The sequence below is a fragment of the Staurois parvus genome, unplaced genomic scaffold, assembly GCF_062004578.1.
Source record: "Staurois parvus isolate SC_StPar_1 unplaced genomic scaffold, SC_StPar_1.0 ptg001026l, whole genome shotgun sequence".
In the NCBI taxonomy this organism is placed as follows: Eukaryota; Metazoa; Chordata; class Amphibia; order Anura; family Ranidae; genus Staurois; species Staurois parvus.
The window spans coordinates 513513-535820 of record NW_028318822.1 but is presented as its reverse complement, the minus strand read 5'-3'; the positions used below and the strand labels follow the sequence as shown (position 1 = coordinate 535820).

At 43.8% G+C, this 22308-nt stretch overlaps 1 protein-coding gene across 1 annotated transcript in view; it reads left to right on the top strand.

The window, feature by feature from the left end:
* Positions 1-22308, top strand: part of LOC149441091 (uncharacterized) — a 74404-nt gene that overhangs the window by 10461 nt on the left and 41635 nt on the right. Inside the window, exons 11-18 of the mRNA XM_089657728.1 lie at positions 1423-2450; positions 16451-16470; positions 17068-17182; positions 17821-17955; positions 18042-18165; positions 18282-18481; positions 18560-18710; positions 18827-18924. Of these exons, the coding sequence (XP_089513854.1) occupies positions 1423-2450; positions 16451-16470; positions 17068-17182; positions 17821-17955; positions 18042-18165; positions 18282-18481; positions 18560-18710; positions 18827-18924 (1871 nt within the window). The remainder of the gene's footprint in view (positions 1-1422; positions 2451-16450; positions 16471-17067; positions 17183-17820; positions 17956-18041; positions 18166-18281; positions 18482-18559; positions 18711-18826; positions 18925-22308) is intronic.

Sequence of the window (22308 nt, the reverse complement as noted above, 5' to 3'; positions counted from 1 at the left end):
ATGAGTGATGTCATAGGTTGTCACCTCCTTGTACTGATACCCGTCCTGCACATTAGATCTTGTTTTCTTCTTTGTGCTGCAGACACAATTTATTTAGTCAGACATGATTTATGTATAGTTATGAACCTGGGTCCAGCTTGGGGCGGGTTGGGTGCACTTGCTGAATCTGAACCCCACTGGAGTTAATGGAAGCTGAATCTTAGAAATCAATAATGGACATTTTCTATGCAAATAGGCAAGGGATTGTTAAATGGGGGGGGGCTGGTCACTGACCTGAGGGGCAAGTATCAAAGCAAAGACATAATGCGGGCTCCATACAAAAAACGGTTCCTCCTAGAAACATATACCAGACCCTCATATGAACATGCAGTCTGACAGGAGAGTGGGGGATGACTGCATGAACACCTTCCTCCTGAATCATGCCAGGCCCCAGTCCGTCCCTTATCATGGGGTAGTATCTTGCCTGGAGACTGCCCTGGCAAAGAGCCTTGTCCCCATGTTGATGAGGATGAGGTCCTCTTTCCCTCAAACCTGGCCCAATGGTTTTGAGGGTCTGCAGAACCTGGAAGCCCTCTTTAAAAAAAAAAATGGGGAACTTCAGGTCCCCCCCAATATAACAGACTAAGGAGTACAACTTAGGATTCAGCCAGGATTCAGTCTTTTTTAAGCCAGACTAACTAACTATGTAACTACTTTTCTGTTCCAAATGCCGCTTAATGCATTGACATACCTCTTTAAGCCCAGTCTGTCCTAAGAGTGTGGTCACTTGCTGACTTGGCACTATCCATAGGCAGTTGAACTCTTCATGAAAGATACAGAAGTTGATCCCAGTACCATTTTACTTCAGTTAATTGCAGTACATAGGATATTTTTTCCATTCCTTTGAAGGGTGCAGTAGCACTATCTTAGGTTCCATCAACTGACCTAGCTAAAGGTTAACCTAAAACTCTTTTAACAGTCTTTTTGGGGTGAAAAGTCAGGAGGAACATAAGAAACTGAAACACTAATATTTGCAACAGAAAATATTTCTCCAAACTCCCTCCGGTACTGCTTGTTAACAAGATTAGGCCTATGGACACTTGTTCTATGCTAAAGGGTCTGCACTTTGGACCTCTTCATTATCAGAGATCACATGACCCAGTGCCTGGGTTTGTGGTTGTGTGAAGAGCATGCCCCTCCCAGTCCCCATTGGTTCCTGCTCTTCTGACAAGGCTGGGGAAATGTAGAAGTGATCTGGGGGGAGGACCAAAGGACCTTTTACTGTAGATGTGATCTGGGGGGAGGACCAAAGGACCTTTTACAGAAGAGGGGAAGTCACTGCTTGTTGAGATATCCACAGATAACATCTCACTGAAACCTACCTGATCCAGATGGAACTTACTCTTGTGCATCTATTGATCGTGTTTGTATATTTTTTTTCAGGACATGCCATAGAGAAACCCTCAAAGGATCATCTCACTTTATCTCCGAGTTGTAAAATGAAAGATGAGGACATCGGAGGAAAAAAGACAACGAGTTCAGCTATGGAGGAAGGTGGACTTCACAGTGTGGATGGACCATCAAATCCTTCTGACTCTGAGCAACCTGGTACTGTGAGGGATGGTGCCGAAATTCAGGGGGAGGAGAAATCCTCCTGTTCTGAATGTGGGGAAAGTTTTAGCTCCTCCTTCGATCTTTACATGCATCAGAGTACTCACAAGAGGAAAAATCTACATTCCTGTCCTGAGTGCGGGAAATGGTTTTCGGAAATGTCCAAACTTCACAAACATCACAAGATTCACACAAGAGAAAAACCATATTCCTGCTCTGAATGTGGGAAATCTTTTCCACAGAAATCAAAACTTCTCAGACATCAGAGATCTCACACGGGGGAGAAGCTTTATCCGTGCCCTGAGTGCGGGAAATGTTTTCCAGAGAAGTCCAAGCTTTTCAGACATCAGAGAATTCACACAGGGGAGAGGCCATATTCCTGTCCCGAGTGCGGGAAATGCTTTCAACAGAAATCAGACCTTGATAGACATCAAAGGTATCACACAGGGGAGAGGCCGTACTCCTGCACCGATTGCGGGAAATGTTATCTACATAAATCAGACTTTGTTAGACATCAAAGATCTCACACGGGGGAGAAACCGTATTCCTGCGCTGAATGTGGTAAAAGTTTTTTGCAGAAGTCCAGTCTTCATATACACCAGAGGATTCACACAGGGGAGAGGCCGTACTCCTGTCGTGTGTGTGGGAAAAGTTTTTCACAGTCATCCCATCTTTACGTCCATCAGCGTTCTCACACAGAGGAGAAGCAATATTCCTGTCCTAAGTGCGGGAAATGTTTTTCACAGAAATCGGCCCTTGTTATACATCAAAGATCTCGCACATGTGAGTTGAGGGGAATGTTTTTCACAGGTGTCTCATCTTCACAGACATCAGATGACTCACACGGGGGAGAAGCCGTAGTCTTGTCCTGAGTGCGGGAAATGTTTTTCATGTATATCAGACCTTGGTAGACCTCAAAAGATCTCACATAAGGTAGAAGCTGTATTCGTGTGCGAAGTGCGGTAAATGTTTTATCAGAGAGGTCCAGTCCTTATAGACATCATCCATATTCTTGTGCTTAGTGTGAAAATTCTATACATGGAAATCAGACTTTGTTATACATCAAAGATCTTATACAGATGAGAAGCCATATTTCTGTCTTGACTGCAGAAAATGCGTTTTTTCATATAACTCCATGACCTTATACATGGGTTTACTCTTGCCTTCATTCATGTCCTCAGGACAGTATAAACACACAAAAAATCGAGTCAGAGATGTTTCTTTTTTAAATTCTCCTCTCTAGGATGAAGACTTACCTAGCTCCGAGCCACAACGATTTGGGGATGTGTCATGGACCTCTAAAGCGGGTCTCCTGAATTGCAGCTGATTTTGAGGGTGTAGTTGTAAAATTGGTAACTTTTGATCATGATGGTAATATTTTGATAACAGCAAGAAATGTGGTATTTAGGAGTTTGTAGATAGAAGGTTGTCTAGATTACGTATTTATATTAAAATGGTGCTAGAGCCAAGGCTGTAAGTATGACATTTTACATAATAGCGTAGGAATATAAAAATCGGGAGGCAACAACATCAATGATCTCCATGAAAACGGTGCTGGTAATCGAGATTGAGTCTATAACGAGATGGCGCTGAGGTCACGAGAGCAAAGGGCCTTTGCAAAATGGCGCAGGTGGGCATCGATACTAATGGCCTGCAACAAAATGGCGCTGGGAGTCGGGGCTATATATAATCCAGTCAGATCCCTGTAAGGAAATTGCATTTCTTGGTGACGAAACGCGTCGGGGCTTTGAGTGACATCATGCGGTATTCCAATCCAGGAATACCAATCCGGCTGGTATATATATGGGCTAGGAGTTCACAATAAAATGTGAATTTATTTTTAAAATGGTAGTTAAATAAAGGTTTTAAATGGTAAAGCACTACGGATCATTTTTTTCTTCTTTTTGAGGCATATTGTGGAGGACAATAAGACACCACTTGCTGGGGAGCTGATGGGAATCTTCGTAGAGCAGGGGTGTCAAACTGGCGGCCCTCCAGCTGTTGCAAAACCACAAGTCCCACCATACCTCTACCTTTGGGAGTCATGCTTGTAACGGTCAATCTTGCAATACCTCATGGGACTTGTAGTTTGGCAACAGCTGGAGGGCCGCCAGTTTGACACCTGTGTCTTAGAGGGTCCACAAGGCATTTTTTTGGGGCCATGGAGGAGAAAGAGATGCTGCGGGATAAAGGATCCCATTTAAATGGGGCACACGTTCTAACCTTACATTATACAGGGGGTCAGGAACATGAGGCTAGAGCACAGCTGGTATTGGTGGTTCACAAAGAGCTGGTGACCTCCCTGATTACTTCTGTGTAAGCAATGCCTAATATCGAGGACATTTCTGGGGCTGCCAATGACATGCCTCTCCCTCTTGGTATGCACAAGCCGGCTGTCAGGGCAGGAGCTGTGGAACGGACAGGCAGGCCTAGAGGCAGGGTCACGCACTGACTGACGACAACCACCACCCACAGACCGGAGTCCCTCAGGGCACGGAGTCTAAGTCCCAGGCTGCCTTTCACCAGGGCCCCTGATGGTGGGGATGGACTTGACGCAGCCAGGAACCAGGTCGCGGCCCCCGAGACACCCCAGCTGCGGTAATGGCCACCGCCAATGGCGTGTAGCTGGTAGGAATCAGATCAGACAATAGCGTAGTCGGGCAGGTCGGGTCGACAACAACGGGACAAACGGTACAGAACGGTAGATAAGAATCACAGGTCACCGGCCGGGTTCAGCAACGGGAGGTCAGATCAAAGGAAAACGCAGAGAATGGTCTACTCACAAGCCGAGTCAGATTCCAGGAGAGTCACGAGAGTATAAACAGAGCTGTAGCAACACTAACACACAATACACGAATGCAACGAGCATGTGCGGACAACAGACTTATATGTAATCAACCACACCCCTCTGGGGGATGGACCTCAGAGGCCTGAAGGCATAAAAGACTCCCACCATGCTCTTTGCATGGAGCAGCACAACCTCTGGGAAAAAGTAGGACCTTGACACCGGCTAGGTCTGTTAACATTTTTCCGTACCCTTCATACTTCAATAGGTTTGGAAAGGTAGGAGCGTCCCTTAATGCAATGTTTCTCAACCTTTTTTCAGTCAAGACACCCTTTAAAATTATGGATAGTCCTGAGGCACCCTTTAAAATGATGGAGTCTTGAGGCACCCCATTCTAAAATTGAGTGCCTCTAGACCAGCAATGGGCAAACTACGGCCCGGCGGACCTTTTAATCCGGCCCGCGGAGCTAGGCTCCCGCTAGGCTCCTCTCACAGTCCCCGCCCTGAAGACCAGTGTAGTATGAAAATCTGTCTCCTATGAGGATCTGTCCACCTCGACGTATCTGCGCATGTGCCGGAGATCGCCGATCGGCTGCTAATGCCTGAAACTGGCACATGCGCAGATACGTCGAGGGGGACAGATCCTCATAGGAGACAGATTTTCATGCTACAATGGAACGGCGCGGGAACACGGCGAGAGGAACGCGCGGAGCAAAGGTAAGTGAATTGACACAGGGGGGACTTGGGGACTTAATATGGGGGATGAATTAATATGGGGAATCAATTACTATAGGGGGGATGAATTACTATATGGGGGATGAATTACTATGGGGGATGAATTACTATATGGGGGATGAAATACTATGGGGGATGAATTACTATATGGGGGATGAATTACTATGGGGGATGAATTACTCTATGGGGGATGAATTACTATGGGGGATGAATTACTATGGGGGAAGAATTACTATGGGGGATGAATTACTATGGGGGATGAATTACTATGGGGGATGAATTACTATATGGGGATGAATTACTATATGGGGGATGAATTACTATGGGGGATGAATTACTATATGGGGGATGAATTACTATGGGGGATGAATTACTATGGGGGAAGAATTACTATGGGGGATGAATTACTATGGGGGATGAATTACTATATGGGGGATGAATTACTATGGGGGAAGAATTACTATGGGGGATGAATTACTATATGGGGGATGAATTACTATGGGGGATGAATTTCTATGGGGGACGAATTACTATATGGGGGATGAATTACTATGGGGGATGAATTACTATGGGGGATGAATTACTATGCTTACTATGGGGGAATATTACTATACTTACTATGGATGACACATACACATCATTCATCTACTCTTGGCCGGCCCCCGGGTCCAATATATGAACCCATTGCGGCCCTCAAGTCAAAAAGTTTGCCCACCCCTGCTCTAGACTGTCCATAATTTTAAAAGGGCACCCCATTCTAAAATTTGAAAAACAATTCTAATAGTTTTATATAACACAGCAACATCCACACATGTAGGACACCCAACGTTAGAGGGGATTTATTCTTCCAAAGTAATTACACTTTGCACTCCCATACTGACTAGTATTCCCATGTTTCTCTTCTCCCTCAGTTTTTCTCCATCACTGAGCTAATGTGATGCCAGCACTGATGGAGAGGGGCAGGGGAGGGTCAAACTAGGATGGTGAGCAGGCAGCTGACATCCTCCTGATCAACTGATGATGTTATTGGTCGTCAGGTTGCCGGTGGCTAGAAGGTCGTAATGGTGCACAATGAAAACCTGTGGCTATGTGTAACTAAAAGGCCAGCTTGTTCCACTCACTGGATTGTATACAAGTTTTGGGCAATTTTTAAAAATTTTGCCAAGGCACCCCTGAAGAAACCTCAAGGCACCCTGGTTGAGAAAGTCTGCCTTAGTGGTTCCAAAGCACTTTTGCAGTATGTTACCCCTTTTGAGGAGGCTGTCAGGACTTACCTGGGTCACTGCTGGTGGCACTGTTGTTCCTTGAGTTGGAAGGGCACAGTTCTGGTGGCCACCAGCGGCTGTCGCTCAACAGCTGGGCTATCAGAGTAATTAAATATAACAAAATTATAATTCTGCACTAAATGTCTTAGTCACAGAGAAGGTAAAGCAGCTGACGAAAAAATTGCTGGTGACAACGAAAATGAAAAACTATAAAACATGCAGCGCTTAATCTGTCATAATAAACATTATGAAATGAAAGACAAGTCTTAAAAGGAAAAAAGTCCTGAAGATTGTGAAGAAATCTTCCATATATCAAATTGGAAAAAAGGTGATGAGTTGTCCCAAAGAGGAAGAGAAAAAGTCCTCCACCAAAAACATCAATGATCTCCATGAAAACGGTGCTGGTAATCGAGATTGAGTCTATAACGAGATGGCGCTGAGGTCACGAGAGTAAAGGGATAATATGGTGACCTTTGCGAAATGGCGCAGGTGGGCATTGATTCGAATGGCCTGCAATAAAATGGCGCTGAGAGTCGGGGGCTATATATAATTCAGTCAGATCCCTGTAAAGAAATTTTGTGTCCTGGTGACAAAACGCGTAGGGGCTTTGAAATCCTGCGGAATACCAATCCGGCACGTTCGTGTTAATGCTGGTATATGTGGGCTAGGAGTTCACAATAACCAGGGCACCCTGGTTGTCAGGGATCACCGCGGCTCTGGTCCCGGCGCAGGCGCAGTGCTCCGCCTTGTGCAGGGACGCGGGCACTAGGTCTGGGCCGGCCGCAGCATCCGAACTCGCGCATGCGCACTAGAGGCCGCGGGCGCGCGCTTGACACCAATGACAGCGCAGGGCCCGATATTTAAACAGCCCTGAACTGTCATTGAGTGCCGTCTGGTCTTTTCTGCATTCCTGTTACCTGTGAACCTGTACCCTGATTGTTGCTGACCCGGATTGTCCTTGACCACACTGTATTCTCCTGCTCTGACCCTTGGCTTGCCTGACCTCTCTCCTGGATGCCCCCTATTGGATCTGATCTTCTGTTGCTGACCTGGCGTGTGACCTGACTATTCTCTGCCCGCTGCTTTGTACCGCACCGTCCCCACGGCTACCGACCCGGCTTGTCTGACCTCGCACCTGCTCAGCCATCCATCCCATCGGGGTCACCCGACCTCCTCATATCAGGCTCTCCCCTGTGGGAGCCCCTGGCGAACACCCCTACCACTGGTGGGTGTACTCAGTAGTCACGACCTGGTCTCAGAGCGCTCCAAGTCCATCCCCACCATCAGGGGCCCTGGTGAACAAGTGCTCTGGGGCTTAGATTCCGTACTCTGGGGGCACCTGACCTGTGGAGTGCTAGTGGTACCGCCAGGCGGTCCGTTACACTGGTTGAAAAAGGCTGCCTTTGTGGTTCCAAAGCACTTTTGCAGTACATTACCCCTTTGAGGAGGCTATGAGGACTTACCTGGGTCACTGCTGGTGGCACTGCTGTTCCTGGGGTTGGAAAGGCACAGTTCTGGTGGCCACCAGCAGCTGTCGCTCAACAGCTGGGCTATCAGAGTAATTATATATAACAAAATAATTCTGCGCTAATTGTCTTAATCACAGAGAAGATAAAGCAGCTGACAAAAAATTGCTGGTGACAACGAAAATGAAAAACTATAAAACATGTAGTGCTTAATCTCTCATAATAAACATTATGAAATGAAAGAAAAGTCTTAAAAGGAAAAAAGTCCTGAAGATTGTGAAGAAATCTTCCATATATCAAATTGGAAAAAGGGTGATGAGTTGTCCCAAAGAAGGAGAGAAAACGTCCTCCAACAACAACATACACAGCCTTTTACCAGAGGGTAAGACCACAGGTCATGTGGTCTTACACAGCGTTTCGGTCGACCATATGGAAGAGTAGGACCCGGTAACTTCTCCACCTGAAGGCACCTCCATAGCTCACACCACAAAGGTTGTACTTCAAAATGGTGGTTTTCAAACATAGGGATGGAAATATGGAACCATAGGACTGCTCCACCAAAAGACAACTCCTCAGTTTATAACGTAGAGGTTATACTTCATTAAACCATCTCAGGATATTAGGGTGCATGTAAGAGAGGAACAAAGGCTCCTCATGGCATCCTATGGTTCCATATTTCCATCCCTCTGGTAAGAGGCTGTGTATGTTATCTGTGGAGGACTTTTTCACTCCCGCTTTGGGACAACTCATCACCCTTTTTCCAATTTGATATATATGGAAGATTTCTTCACAATCTTCAGGACTTTTTTCCTTTTAACACTTTCCTTTCATTTCATAATTTTTATTATGAGAGATTAAATTACATATTTTATAGTTTTTCATTTTTATCAAAGTAATAAAAATCCGCATATAGTCAGGTCCATAAATATTGGGACATCGACACAATTCTAACATTTTTGGCTCTATACACCACCACAATGGATTTGAAATGAAATGAACAAGATGTGCTTTAACTTTAACTTGTTAAGGGACCAAAAGTAATGGGACAGAATAATAATCATAAATCAAACTTTCACTTTTTAATACTTAGTTGCAAATCCTTTGCAGTCAATTACAGCCTGAAGTGTGGAACGCATAGACATCACCAGACGCTGGGTTTCATCCCTGGTGATGCTCTGCCAGGCCTCTACTGCAACTGTCTTCAGTTCCTGCTTGTTCTTGGGGTATTTTCCCTTCAGTTTTGTCTTCAGCAAGTGAAATGCATGCTCAATCGGATTCAGGTCAGGTGATTGACTTGGCCATTGCATAACATTCCACTTCTTTCCCTTAAAAAACTCTTTGGTTGCTTTTGCAGTCTGCTTTGGGTCATTGTCCATCTGCACTGTGAAGCGGCGTCCAATGAGTTCTGAAGCATTTGGCTGAATATGAGCAGATAATATTCCCGAAACACTTCAGAATTCATCCGGCTGCTTTTGTCAGCAGTCACATCATCAATAAATACAAGAGAACCAGTTCCATTGGCAGCCATACATGCCCACGCCATGACACTACCACCACCATGCTTCACTGATGAGGTGGTATGCTTAGGATCATGAGCAGTTCCTTTCCTTCTCCATTCTCTTCTCTTCCCATCACTCTGGTACAAGTTGATCTCGGTCTCATCTGTCCATAGGATGTTGTTCCAGAACTGTGAAGGCTTTTTTAGATGTCGTTTGGCAAACTCTAATCTGGCCTTCCTGTTTTTGAGGCTCCCCAATGGTTTCCATCTTGTGGTGAACCCTCTGTATTCACTCTGGTGAAGTCTTCTCTTGATTGTTGACTTTGACACACATACACCTACCTCCTGGAGAGTGTTCTTGATCTGGCCAACTGTTGTGAAGGGTGTTTTCTTCACCAGGGAAAGAATTCTTCGGTCATCCACCACAGTTGTTTTCCGTGGTCTTCCGGGTCTTTTGGTGTTGCTGAGCTCACCGGTGCGTTCCTTCTTTTTAAGAATGTTCCAAACAGTTGTTTTGGCCACGCCTAATGTTTTTGCTATCTCTCTGATGGGTTTGTTTTGTTTTTTCAGCCTAATGATGGCTTGCTTCACTGATAGTGACAGCTCTTTGGATCTCATCTTGAGAGTTGACAGCAACAGATTCCAAATGCAAATAGCACACTTGAAATGAACTCTGGACCTTTTATCTGCTCATTGTAATTGGGATAATGAGGGAATAACACACACCTGGCCATGGAACAGCTGAGAAGCCAATTGTCCCATTACTTTTGGTCCCTTAACAAGTGGGAGGCACATATGCAAACTGTTGTAATTCCTACACCGTTCATCTGATTTGGATGTAAATACCCTCAAATTAAAGCTGGCAGTCTGTAGTTAAAGCACATCTTGTTTGTTTCATTTCAAATCCATTGTGGTGGTGTATAGAGCCACAAATGTTAGAATTGTGTAGATGTCCCAATATTTATGGACCTGACTGTATATCACCCAAATTGCCCGCTCCGCTCTTCCCAAGATATCTTCCTCTCTAGCTCCCTCATCACCTCCCACGCTCGCCTCCAGGACTTCTCCAGAGCCTCCCCATCCTATGGAACTCCCTACCACAGTATGTCCGGTCAGCCCCCACCCTGTCTGCCTTTAGGCGATCTTTAAAAACTCACTTATCCAGGGAAGCCTACCCCACCTCCACCTAAGAACTGTACTTGAATCACCTCCACCAGATCATCCCCCGCAGCTATCACCTTTTGAATCACCTCCCCCTTCCTTTAGATTGTAAGATCCACGAGCCGGGCCCTCCTATTCCTTCTGTACTGAAATGTATTGTAATTGTACCGCCCCCCTTAATATTGTAAAGCGCTGCGCAAACTGTTGGCGCTATATAAATCCTGTATAATAATAATAAAATAACATACCACAGTGCAAAAAGATATGAGGTATATGATATGATGGACTAAAATAACGCATATGCATCATTTGATAAAGGCACATGACAAACTACGGGAATATTCTCCTTATTATCAACCATTTTCATCATACTTGATAACCGCAGAGATATAATTATCATCTAATAAAGATGGTTCACAATATTCAAACCAAAGCAAACAAATGGACGTTATCTGACCTCTATGCACTGTTTAAATGGGCAACTATGTGCTCAATGAGGTTTAATGCTGATAAATGTAAGGTTTTGCACTTGGGGGGGCTAAGAATATGCATGCATCATACATACTAGGGGGGTACAATTGGAAGAATCAATGCTGGAGAAGGATCTGGGGGGAATAGATGGTGGAGAAGGATCTGGGGGGAATAGATGGTGGAGAAGGATCTGGGGGTTCTGGTAGATCACAAGCTTAATAATGGCAGCAATGCCAAGCTGCGGTTTCTAAAGCGAGCAAAATAATCTCTTGTATTAGGAGAGGTATAGACTCCAGAGAGAGAGATATCATTCCCCCCCGGTACAAATCATTAGTAAGACCTCATCTGGAATATGCAGTTCAGTTTTGGTCACCATATCACAAAAAGAACATTGGGGAACTGGAAAAAGTACAGAGAAGGGCAACCAAACTGATAAGAGGCATGGAGGAGATCAGCTATGAGGAAAGATTATAGGAATTAGAGGAGATTGTGGAATAAATGTTGTCGGAGTCTGTAGTATAAACAAAAGTCCCATCATTGGTGTCAGAGTGATACAGTAAGTCCCATGTTAGTGGGATAAATTAAACCAAATGTTGGTGTCAGTTGGATAAAAGAAGTCCCATCATTGGTGTTAGTAGAATAAAAGAAATCCCATCATTGGTGTTAGTAGGATAAAAGAAGTCCCATCATTGGTGTTAGTAGAATAAAAGAAGTCCCATCATTGGTGTTAGTAGGATAAAAGAAGTCCCATCATTGGTGTTAGTAGGATAAAAGAAGTCCCATCATTGGTGTTAGTAGGATAAAAGAAGTCCCATCATTGGTGTTAGTAGAATAAAAGAAGTCCCATCATTGGTGTTAGTAGCATAAAAGAAATCCCATCATTGGTGTTAGTAGAATAAAAGAAGTCCCATCATTGGTGTTAGTAGGAAAAAATAAGTCCCATCATTGGTGTTGGTAAGATGAAAGAAATCCCATCACTGGTGTTAGTAGGAAAAAAAAAAGTCCCATCATTGGTGTTAGTAGGATAAAAGAAGTCCCATCACTGGTGTTAGTAAGATAAAAGAAGTCCCATCATTGGTGTTAGTAGGATAAAAGAAGTCCCATCATTGGTGTTAGTAGGATAAAAGAAGTCCCATCATTGGTGTTAGTAGGATAAAAGAAGTCCCATCATTGGTGTTAGTAGCATAAAAGAAATCCCATCATTGGTGTTAGTAGAATAAAAGAAATCCCATCATTGGTGTTAGTAGCATAAAAGAAGTCCCATCATTGGTGTTAGTAGGAAAAAATAAGTCCCATCATTGGTGTTGGTAAGATAAAAGAAATCCCATCACTGGTGTTAGTAGGAAAAAAAAAAGTCCCATCATTGGTGTTAGTAGGATAAAAGAAGTCCCATCACTGGTGTTAGTAAGATAAAAGAAGTCCCATCATTGGTGTTAGTAGGATAAAAGAAGTCCCATCACTGGTGTTAGTAGGATAAAAAAAAGTCCCATCACTGGTGTTAGTAGAATAAAAGAAGTCCCATCATTGGTGTTAGTAGAATAAAAGACATCCCATCATTGGTGTTGGTAAGATAAAAGAAATCCCATCACTGGTGTTAGTAGGATAAAAGAAGACCCATCATTGATGTTGGTAAGATAAAAGAAGTCCCATCACTGGTGTTAGTAGAATAAAAGAAGTCCCATCACTGGTGTTAGTAGGATAAAAGAAGTCCCATCATTGGTGTTAGTAGGATAAAAGAAGTCCCATCATTGGTGATAGTAGAATAAAAGAAGTCCCATCATTGGTGTTAGCAGGCTAAAAGACATCCCATCATTGGTGTTGGTAAGATAAAAGAAATCCCATCATTGGTGTTAGTAGGATAAAAGAAGTCACATCATTGGTGTTAGCAGGATAAAAGAAGTCCCATCATTGGTGTTAGCAGGATAAAAGAAGTCCCATCATTGGTGTTAGTAGGATAAAAGAAGTCCCATCATTGGTGTTAGCAGGATAAAAGAAGTCCCATCATTGGTGTTAGCAGGATAAAAGAAGTCCCATCATTGGTGTTAGTAGAATAAAAGAAGTCCCATCATTGGTGTTAGCAGGATAAAAGAAGTCCCATCATTGGTGTTAGCATGATAAAAGAAGTCCCATCATTGGTGTTAGTAGGATAAAAGAAGTCCCATCATTGGTGTTAGTAGGATAAAAGACATCCCATCATTGGTGGTGGTAAGATAAAAGAAGTCCCATCACTGGTGTTAGTAGGATAAAAGAAATCCCATCACTGGTGTTAGTAGGGGAAAAAAAAAGTCCCATCATTGGTGTTAGTAGGATAAAAGAAGTCCCATCACTGGTGTTAGTAAGATAAAAGAAGTCCCATCATTGGTGTTAGTAGGATAAAAGAAGTCCCATCACTGGTGTTAGTAGGATAAAAGAAGTCCCATCATTGGTGTTAGTAGGATAAAAGAAGTCCCATCATTGGTGTTAGTAGGATAAAAGACATCCCATCATTGGTGGTGGTAAGATAAAAGAAGTCCCATCACTGGTGTTAGTAAGATAAAAGAAGTCCCATCACTGGTGTTAGTAAGATAAAAGAAGTCCCATCATTGGTGTTAGTAGGATAAAAGAAGTCCCATCATTGGTGTTAGTAGGATAAAAGACATCCCATCATTGGTGGTGGTAAGATAAAAGAAGTCCCATCACTGGTGTTAGTAGGATAAAAGAAATCCCATCACTGGTGTTAGTAGGGAAAAAAAGAAGTCCCATCATTGGTGTTAGTAGGATAAAAGAAGTCCCATCACTGGTGTTAGTAGGATAAAAAAAAAGTCCCATCACTGGTGTTAGTAGAATAAAAGAAGTCCCATCATTGGTGTTAGTAGGATAAAAGACATCCCATCATTGGTGTTGGTAAGATAAAAGAAATCCCATCACTGGTGTTAGTAGGATAAAAGAAGTCCCATCATTGATGTTGGTAAGATAAAAGAAGTCCCATCACTGGTGTTAGTAGAATAAAAGAAGTCCCATCACTGGTGTTAGTAGGATAAAAGAAGTCCCATCATTGGTGTTAGTAGGATAAAAGAAGTCCCATCATTGGTGATAGTAGAATAAAAGAAGTCCCATCATTGGTGTTAGTAGGCTAAAAGACATCCCATCATTGGTGTTGGTAAGATAAAAGAAATCCCATCATTGGTGTTAGTAGGATAAAAGAAGTCCCATCATTGGTGTTAGCAGGATAAAAGAAGTCCCATCATTGGTGTTAGCAGGATAAAAGAAGTCCCATCATTGGTGTTAGCAGGATAAAAGAAGTCCCATCATTGGTGTTAGTAGAATAAAAGAAGTCCCATCATTGGTGTTAGCAGGATAAAAGAAGTCCCATCATTGGTGTTAGCATGATAAAAGAAGTCCCATCATTGGTGTTAGTAGGATAAAAGAAGTCCCATCATTGGTGTTAGTAGGATAAAAGACATCCCATCATTGGTGGTGGTAAGATAAAAGAAGTCCCATCACTGGTGTTAGTAGGATAAAAGAAATCCCATCACTGGTGTTAGTAGGGAAAAAAAAAAGTCCCATCATTGGTGTTAGTAGGATAAAATAAGTCCCATCACTGGTGTTAGTAAGATAAAAGAAGTCCCATCATTGGTGTTAGTAGGATAAAAGAAGTCCCATCACTGGTGTTAGTAGGCTAAAAAAAAGTCCCATCACTGGTATTAGTAGAATAAAAGAAGTCCCATCATTGGTGTTAGTAGGATAAAAGACATCCCATCATTGGTGTTGGTAAGATAAAAGAAATCCCATCACTGGTGTTAGTAGGATAAAAGAAGTCCCATCATTGATGTTGGTAAGATAAAAGAAGTCCCATCATTGGTGTTAGTAGGCTAAAAGACATCCCATCATTGGTGTTGGTAAGATAAAAGAAATCCCATCATTGGTGTTAGTAGGATAAAAGAAGTCACATCATTGGTGTTAGCAGGATAAAAGAAGTCCCATCATTGGTGTTAGCAGGATAAAAGAAGTCCCATCATTGGTGTTAGTAGGATAAAAGAAGTCCCATCATTGGTGTTAGCAGGATAAAAGAAGTCCCATCATTGGTGTTAGCAGGATAAAAGAAGTCCCATCATTGGTGTTAGTAGAATAAAAGAAGTCCCATCATTGGTGTTAGTAGGATAAAAGAAGTCCCATCATTGGTGTTAGCAGGATAAAAGAAGTCCCATCATTGGTGTTAGCAGGATAAAAGAAGTCCCATCATTGGTGTTAGTAGAATAAAAGAAGTCCCATCATTGGTGTTAGCATGATAAAAGAAGTCCCATCATTGGTGTTAGTAGGATAAAAGAAGTCCCATCATTGGTGTTAGTAGGATAAAAGACATCCCATCATTGGTGGTGGTAAGATAAAAGAAGTCCCATCACTGGTGTTAGTAGGATAAAAGAAATCCCATCACTGGTGTTAGTAGGAAAAAAAAAAGTCCCATCATTGGTGTTAGTAGGATAAAAGAAGTCCCATCATTGGTGATAGTAGAATAAAAGAAGTCCCATCACTGGTGTTAGTAAGATAAAAGAAGTCCCATCATTGGTGTTAGTAGGATAAAAGAAGTCCCATCACTGGTGTTAGTAGGATAAAAAAAAGTCCCATCACTGGTGTTAGTAGAATAAAAGAAGTCCCATCATTGGTGTTAGTAGGATAAAAGACATCCCATCATTGGTGTTGGTAAAATAAAAGAAATCCCATCACTGGTGTTAGTAGGATAAAATAAGTCCCATCATTGGTGTTAGTAGGATAAAAGACATCCCATCATTGGTGGTGGTAAGATAAAAGAAGTCCCATCACTGGTGTTAGTAGGATAAAAGAAGTCCCATCACTGGTGTTAGTAGGATAAAAGAAGTCCCATCATTGGTGTTAGCAGGATAAAAGTAGTCCCATCGTTGGTGTTAGTAGGATAAAAGAAGTCCCATCATTGGTGTTAGGATAAAAGAAACTCCAAATATATGCTGGTCGGTTAATTGGATCCTGTCTAAATTGTCCCTAGTATGTGTATGTATGAATGTGAGTTAGGGACCTTAGATTGTACGCCCCTTGAGGGTTAGGGACTGATGGGAATGTACAATATATATGTAAAGTGCTGCGTAAATTGATGGTGCTATGTAAGTACCTGTAATAATAATAATTTACAGAAGCTCCATTGTTGGGGTCAGCAAGATAATATAAATCCTACTATTTTGTCAGTAGGATTAAGTTGGTCCCATCACAGTGCAGTGGGATAAAATAAGTCCCACTGTTGATGTCAGTTGGAAAAAATAAGCCGTATCGTTGGTGTTGGCAAGACCAAATGAAATCCCATTGTTACGAAAACTTTCTCGGGCTGCAGTTCCTCTGAGCTCCACAAGCTGGTGATCTCACGTCTACCCAGACTGGAAGTCTCTATGATATGGACAGGAAGTGATGTCAGTTATAAATAGAAAATTCCGGGTGAGAGGTGAGCTGGGAGGAAGTAGAGAGGAGACGTTGGTGGAAGTGCCAGCAGAGGAGGTAATAGGATGATATTTACTATTTATACCCAGTAACCCCCGTCATGTCCGTCCTCTTCCTCCATAGTCATGTCCGTCCTCTTCCTCCATAGTCACTGTGAAGTCTTTTATCTCCAACAGGTGATGGGTTTGGGGATGTTCCCTCTGAAGTCTGCAGATTGAGACTTTGTATTTAGATCTGTTGGTTCTTCATATAGACACACCGGTCTCCAGGACTCACCAAGTATACTGCTGAGGATGCCATCCCTGAAATTCATGCGGGTTCCTGTACACCATGTACAGTTATAAGGCTTCCCCCAAACCTGCCATTTAAATGATTTGTGTATTCCCCATGTTCTCCTCAAAGCTGTGAGAAGGACCCTCCTAAAACTGAGCAAAAATAGTTCAGATACCGAACAGACGTTACCTGTTAAATGTCATTTCTGATCAGGCAGCTAGGACAGGATTTAAGGTGTGCAGGGTGCCAGAAGCCCAACATATACAAAGTACCCCGATCTACATGTGTCACTGAGAGTAGCCCACCTATTACCTCTTATACCCCCATCCTAATATTGTACAACCAATACCGTCCAGATAATTCTCCACTATCCGTCTACAGAGAAACCTTCATAGATCACATGACTGCATCAATGAGAATGGAGATATATCGGAGTTACATGACTGAGAGGATACTAAACCTCACCCTGGAGATCATCTACCTGCTGACCGGAAAGGTGAGGAGGATTCTGGGAGGTCACATGACATCGCTCTTATCTCTATTAATAAAACACAGAACTGATCGGAGAGGTGAGGAGGATTCTGGGAGGTCAAATGACATCGCTGTTATCTCTATTAATAAAACACAGACATGACCGGAGAGGTGAGGAGGATTCAGGGAAGTCACATGACATCACTCTTATCTCTATTAATAAAACACAGAACTGACCGGAGAGGTGAGGAGGATTCTGGGAAGTCACATTACATCACTGTTATCTCTATTAATAAAACACAGACCTGACCGGAGAGGTGAGGAGGATTCTGGGAGGTCACATGACATCACTCTTATGTCTATTAATAAAACACAGACCTGACCGGAGAGGTGAGGAGGATTCTGGGAGGTCACATGACATCACTCTTATGTCTATTATTAAAACACAGACCTGACCGGAGAGGTGAGGAGGATTCTGGGAGGTCACATGACATCACTCTTATGTCTATTTATAAAACACAGACCTGACCGGAGAGGTGAGGAGGATTCTGGGAGGTCACATGACATCACTCTTATGTCTATTTATAAAACACAGACCTGACCGGGGAGGTGAGGAGGATTCTGGGAATGTGACATGATATTACTGTTTTATTTTGAATACAGAGTGTTCCTCCTGTGAAGTCAGGTGATCCTATGACCATCACAGTCCCTCCATGTGACTCCCTAAAACCCGAGAGACACAACATGAAGAAGATTCTAGAAGTCACCAAGAAGATGATGGAGCTGCTGACAGGAGAGGTGAGCGGTGCCGGGAATTCTGGGACATTCTCCAGTAACAGACAAGAGATGTGTCTGGATGGTGACTGTATCATTGTGTGTGTCAGGTTCCTATAAGGTGTCAGGATGTCACTGTCTATTTCTCCATGGAGGAGTGGGAGTATTTAGAAGGACACAAGGATCTCTACAAGGACGTCATGATGGACAATCAGCCGCCCCTCACATCACCGGGTAAGAGGAGACTTTATTGTAAAGGAGAGAGCAGTACGGAGGATCCACCTAGATCCCCCATCATCTGATAAACACATAGAAACAATGGATTCAGTCAGTGTGTGTGTTTCCTACAGATGGATCCAGTCATGGGAACCCACCAGAGAGATGTCCCCGTCCTCTGTATTCCCGGGATTCCACACAGGAAGGTCACTCCATCCCTCACCATCATCAGGTAGATGGATCCAGTAATGGGAACCCACCAGAGAGATGTCCCCGTCCTCTGTATTCCTGGGATTCCACACAGAAAGGTCACAACATCCCTCACCATCATCAGGTAGATGAGGAACAATCACTGATAATTATGATTTATACACAGCATGTTTGTTATAATGAATGTTTATTATATATTCAGAGTGGAAACCTCGGGTATTATAATATTGTTGTTAAAGAAGAGTATAAAGAGGAGGATGAGGAGTATGGAGTGATGGAAGAGTTTTCAGAAGCACACGAGGATCTCTATAAGGCCATCATGATGGACAATCAGCCGCCCCTCACATCACCGGGTAAGAGGAGACTTTATTGTAAAAGAGAGAGCAGTACGGAGGATCCACCTAGATCCCCCATCATCTGATAAACACATAGAAACAATGGATTCAGTCAGTGTGTGTGTTTCCTACAGATGGATCCAGTCATGGGAACCCACCAGAGAGATGTCCCCATCCTCCGTATTCCCGGGATTTCACACAGGAAGATCACACTATCCCTCACCATCATCAGGTAGGTGGAGTTGAGGGTCTGGAACATAAAGTGATTGAACACTCTGACGTGTGGACGCTACAAGATGATATTTCCTTTTCTGTTCATTGAAGGATACAGTCAGATCTGTAGATCATGACCAATTGGTTTATCATGCCGCCTTCAGCAGTAGGACGCTAGCTACAAAAAAAATCTCTCAATCAGCAACACACTGCCCAGTTTTTTTTGCTTAGCGCTTAGGAGGTAGGACCTAGAGATTTTTTTCTGCTCTTTTTTTTTTCTATTTGTTCCTCTTGATGGATTTCTGTCTTTTGTCTACCGCAGTGCTGGGTAATTGTCTGGACATATAGATCCTGGTATCCTCTCCAGTACTGCCTGGGAGAGTATGTAGTTACCTGTCTAGGCAGGCTCAGCTACGATGACTCCACTATGGTGCAGTGGCCTAGATGGCTCTGTTCCTCCATGATCATTCCTAGTTGTTCCATTACAGATCCACAGTTGGGCCAGCAATCCCCAGATTCAGATTGGAGGCATTTGCAAAGCCCTGAAGACCTCTCCCCTCTTCCATCCATGAGAATCGGCTAGTACTGCATGGATCTCTGCAGTCTTTGAGTACTCTCCTTTTGGTGGGTGCATTGAATCACTGTAGGCCATCCCTTGCCTGTGATCTTCAGTCCACATCCTCTGTCACCATCACAGCCCCCTCCCCAAAGCTGAACCATGCTGCATATGTGGGGCAGAGATGCTGGCCTGAGACAGCCCCCCATGCAAAACAGTTACAAACACTGCCTGGGAGACAAACATTGAATTGTATGCTTTTACTAGCAGCCATGGATGGGCTGTTGCAGTAGTCCCACAGCTGCCATTTTTACAGTGGGCATCTGTCCTACTAAAGTTTTTCCACAGGGAGTGGTGTCTCCTGGATCCTGAGCATGAACATGGTTAAATCCTCTCTGCTACAGGTACCTCTGCTGTTTCCTGTGGGTGCGCACCTGGTGAAGCGAGTAATTCCTCTTTGGTGGTCACTCTCAGTCTGCACACATACACCTCTTTATAATCATGACTTCATCTCAGTGGATGGGACGAGGGATGCCGAGTACTTGTGGACAAAGTTTCTCTCCTCTCTTGTGGTAGTTGAAGGGTGTCTGGGGCTGCTTCCCATATGGACTCTTTCTGCATTTCTTGCCAAAATCCCCAGTCCTGAAAGCACCGATTTCAGCTCAGGATGTAGGCCAGGTTGTGTCAGGGCTTCGAGGGCCCTTTAAGTTTTGCAGAGGCTCCCCAAAAAATTGCCACCGTCATCTGTATCCAAAGCCTCAGACAATGAACACACTTCTTCCGAGGATCCATAGACCTCCATGGAGGTGGAAGCCTCATCCGTTCCTTCTGACAGCGAGAATGAGTTTGAGAAAGAGCTGGGATTTTTTTGTTTTTTTTAAATTAAAGCTGTTCGAGAGAATTTGGAGGTTGGGGAATCGCCTTCCATGTAAGAGGACTCCATGGTCCTGTTCAAGACTCATAAGCATAGATGGTCCTCAAAATTCCTTCTTTGATGGTTTCATCTACAAGGGTTGTAGCTAACACCATGATGGACGCCAGCCTATTCAGCTGGGGTGGAGTGCCGGGTCATTTGTCAGTTCAGGGCCAATGGTTCCCAGGAGCAAACCGGGCTTTCCATCAACATCCTGGAACTTAGAACAACCCATCTCTCCCTCTCCCATTGGATGGCTCTTTTCAAGAGATACCTGATCAGGGTCAAGTTGAAAAACACCAAGGCTGTGGCCTACATCAATCACCAGGGTGGTGCAAAGAACTCGGCAGCTGCACTGGAGAGGGGTTAGAACCTTGATTTGGTGGAACTTCACCTTCCAACCTTGTCCACCTTTCACATTTTGGGAATGGACAATTGTCAGGTAGATATCTCAGTCGTCAAGATCTAAATCAAAGGGAGTGGTCTCTCCATCTGAATGTTTTTCACCAGATTTGGTAATGCTAGGGCACACCAGTCATGGATCTCCTTGCTTCCAGACTTAATTGGAAAATTCCTTGGTTTATGGCCAGGGCAAAAGATGTGTTGAAAGCGCTTTTGGCTCCTTGGGACAAGTACTCCCTGATCTATAGTAGATAAAAATCCATTGTAGTACCAAGAAACAAGCCAGTAGACTGTAGAGTAGTTAAGTCCTAGCTGAGTAATTAATAATGCCAAATGAACAGCTGGCTTCAAAGGGCTTAGTGCAGCTTCTTGGCACATTAAAGAGTATCTGTAGTAATGTAAAGGAGTCACACGAGGGCACATTCCAAGTGTAGAAGATTAAATAATTTATTAGTAAAAAATGCATATTAGCCAATGATATGAAGTAGGAATAAAAGTGCATATGAATATCAAGCTTAACTACTTCCCGTCCATCCATTGTATATAAACAGCCGGATGGTAGCAGTGCAGGGGCGGGTTGCCGTTCATAAATGGCGCCCACCATTTTGGACTGTGCGCGCTCCCTGGGAGCACATGGCACCACGATCCGGTGCCCGCTGTGTCCTCCAGACACAGCAGAACACCGATCGCTGTATGGGACCTCTGTGGGAAGAGTTTGGGGATGACCCCTTCTTGTTCCAACATGACTGCACACCAGTGCACAAAGCAAGGTCCATAAAGACATGGATGAGCGAATTTGGGGTGGAGGAACTTGACTGGCCTGCACAGATTCCTGACCTCAACCCCATAGAACACCTTTGGGATGAATTAGAGTGGAGACTGTGAGCTAGGCCTTCTCCTCCAACATCAGTGCCTGACCTGACAAATGTGCTTCTATGAGAATGGTCAAACCTTCCCATAGACACCCTCCTAAACCTTGTGGACGGCCTTCCCAGAAGAGTTGAAGCTGTGATAGCTACAAAGGGCGGGGCCAACTCAATACTGAACCCTACGGACTAAGACTGGGGGGCCATTAAAGTTCATGTGTGTGGAAAGGCAGACAGCCCAATACTTTTGGCAATATAGTGTATGAAGGCAGAGATTCCCAGCTCCAACCCACTGACTTCCCAACCTACAGTATATTGGGAGTATTGGAAAAATTGTCTGGGGCCTTGCATTTCCACTATTCAATGAAGGGTACCACCTCTACCTAGACAACTTTTGCACAAGCCTGCCCCTTTTCTGCCACCTTTACCTCAAGAAACTTTCAGCCTGTGGTACAGCTTGAATGAATCGCAAAAATCTTTCCACAAAGGCTGGAGACCACAAGAGTACAAAGGGGGGGGGGGGGAGTGAGTTTGAAGAACTTGGAAGTGTTGGCCCTGAATTGGAGGAATAAGTGAGATGTACTGTATTTGTCCCATCCTCCATCCGCAATAACACCTTGGTGGAAATTGACGGAAGACACTGTCCAGTCCAAAAAGGGGAGTGAA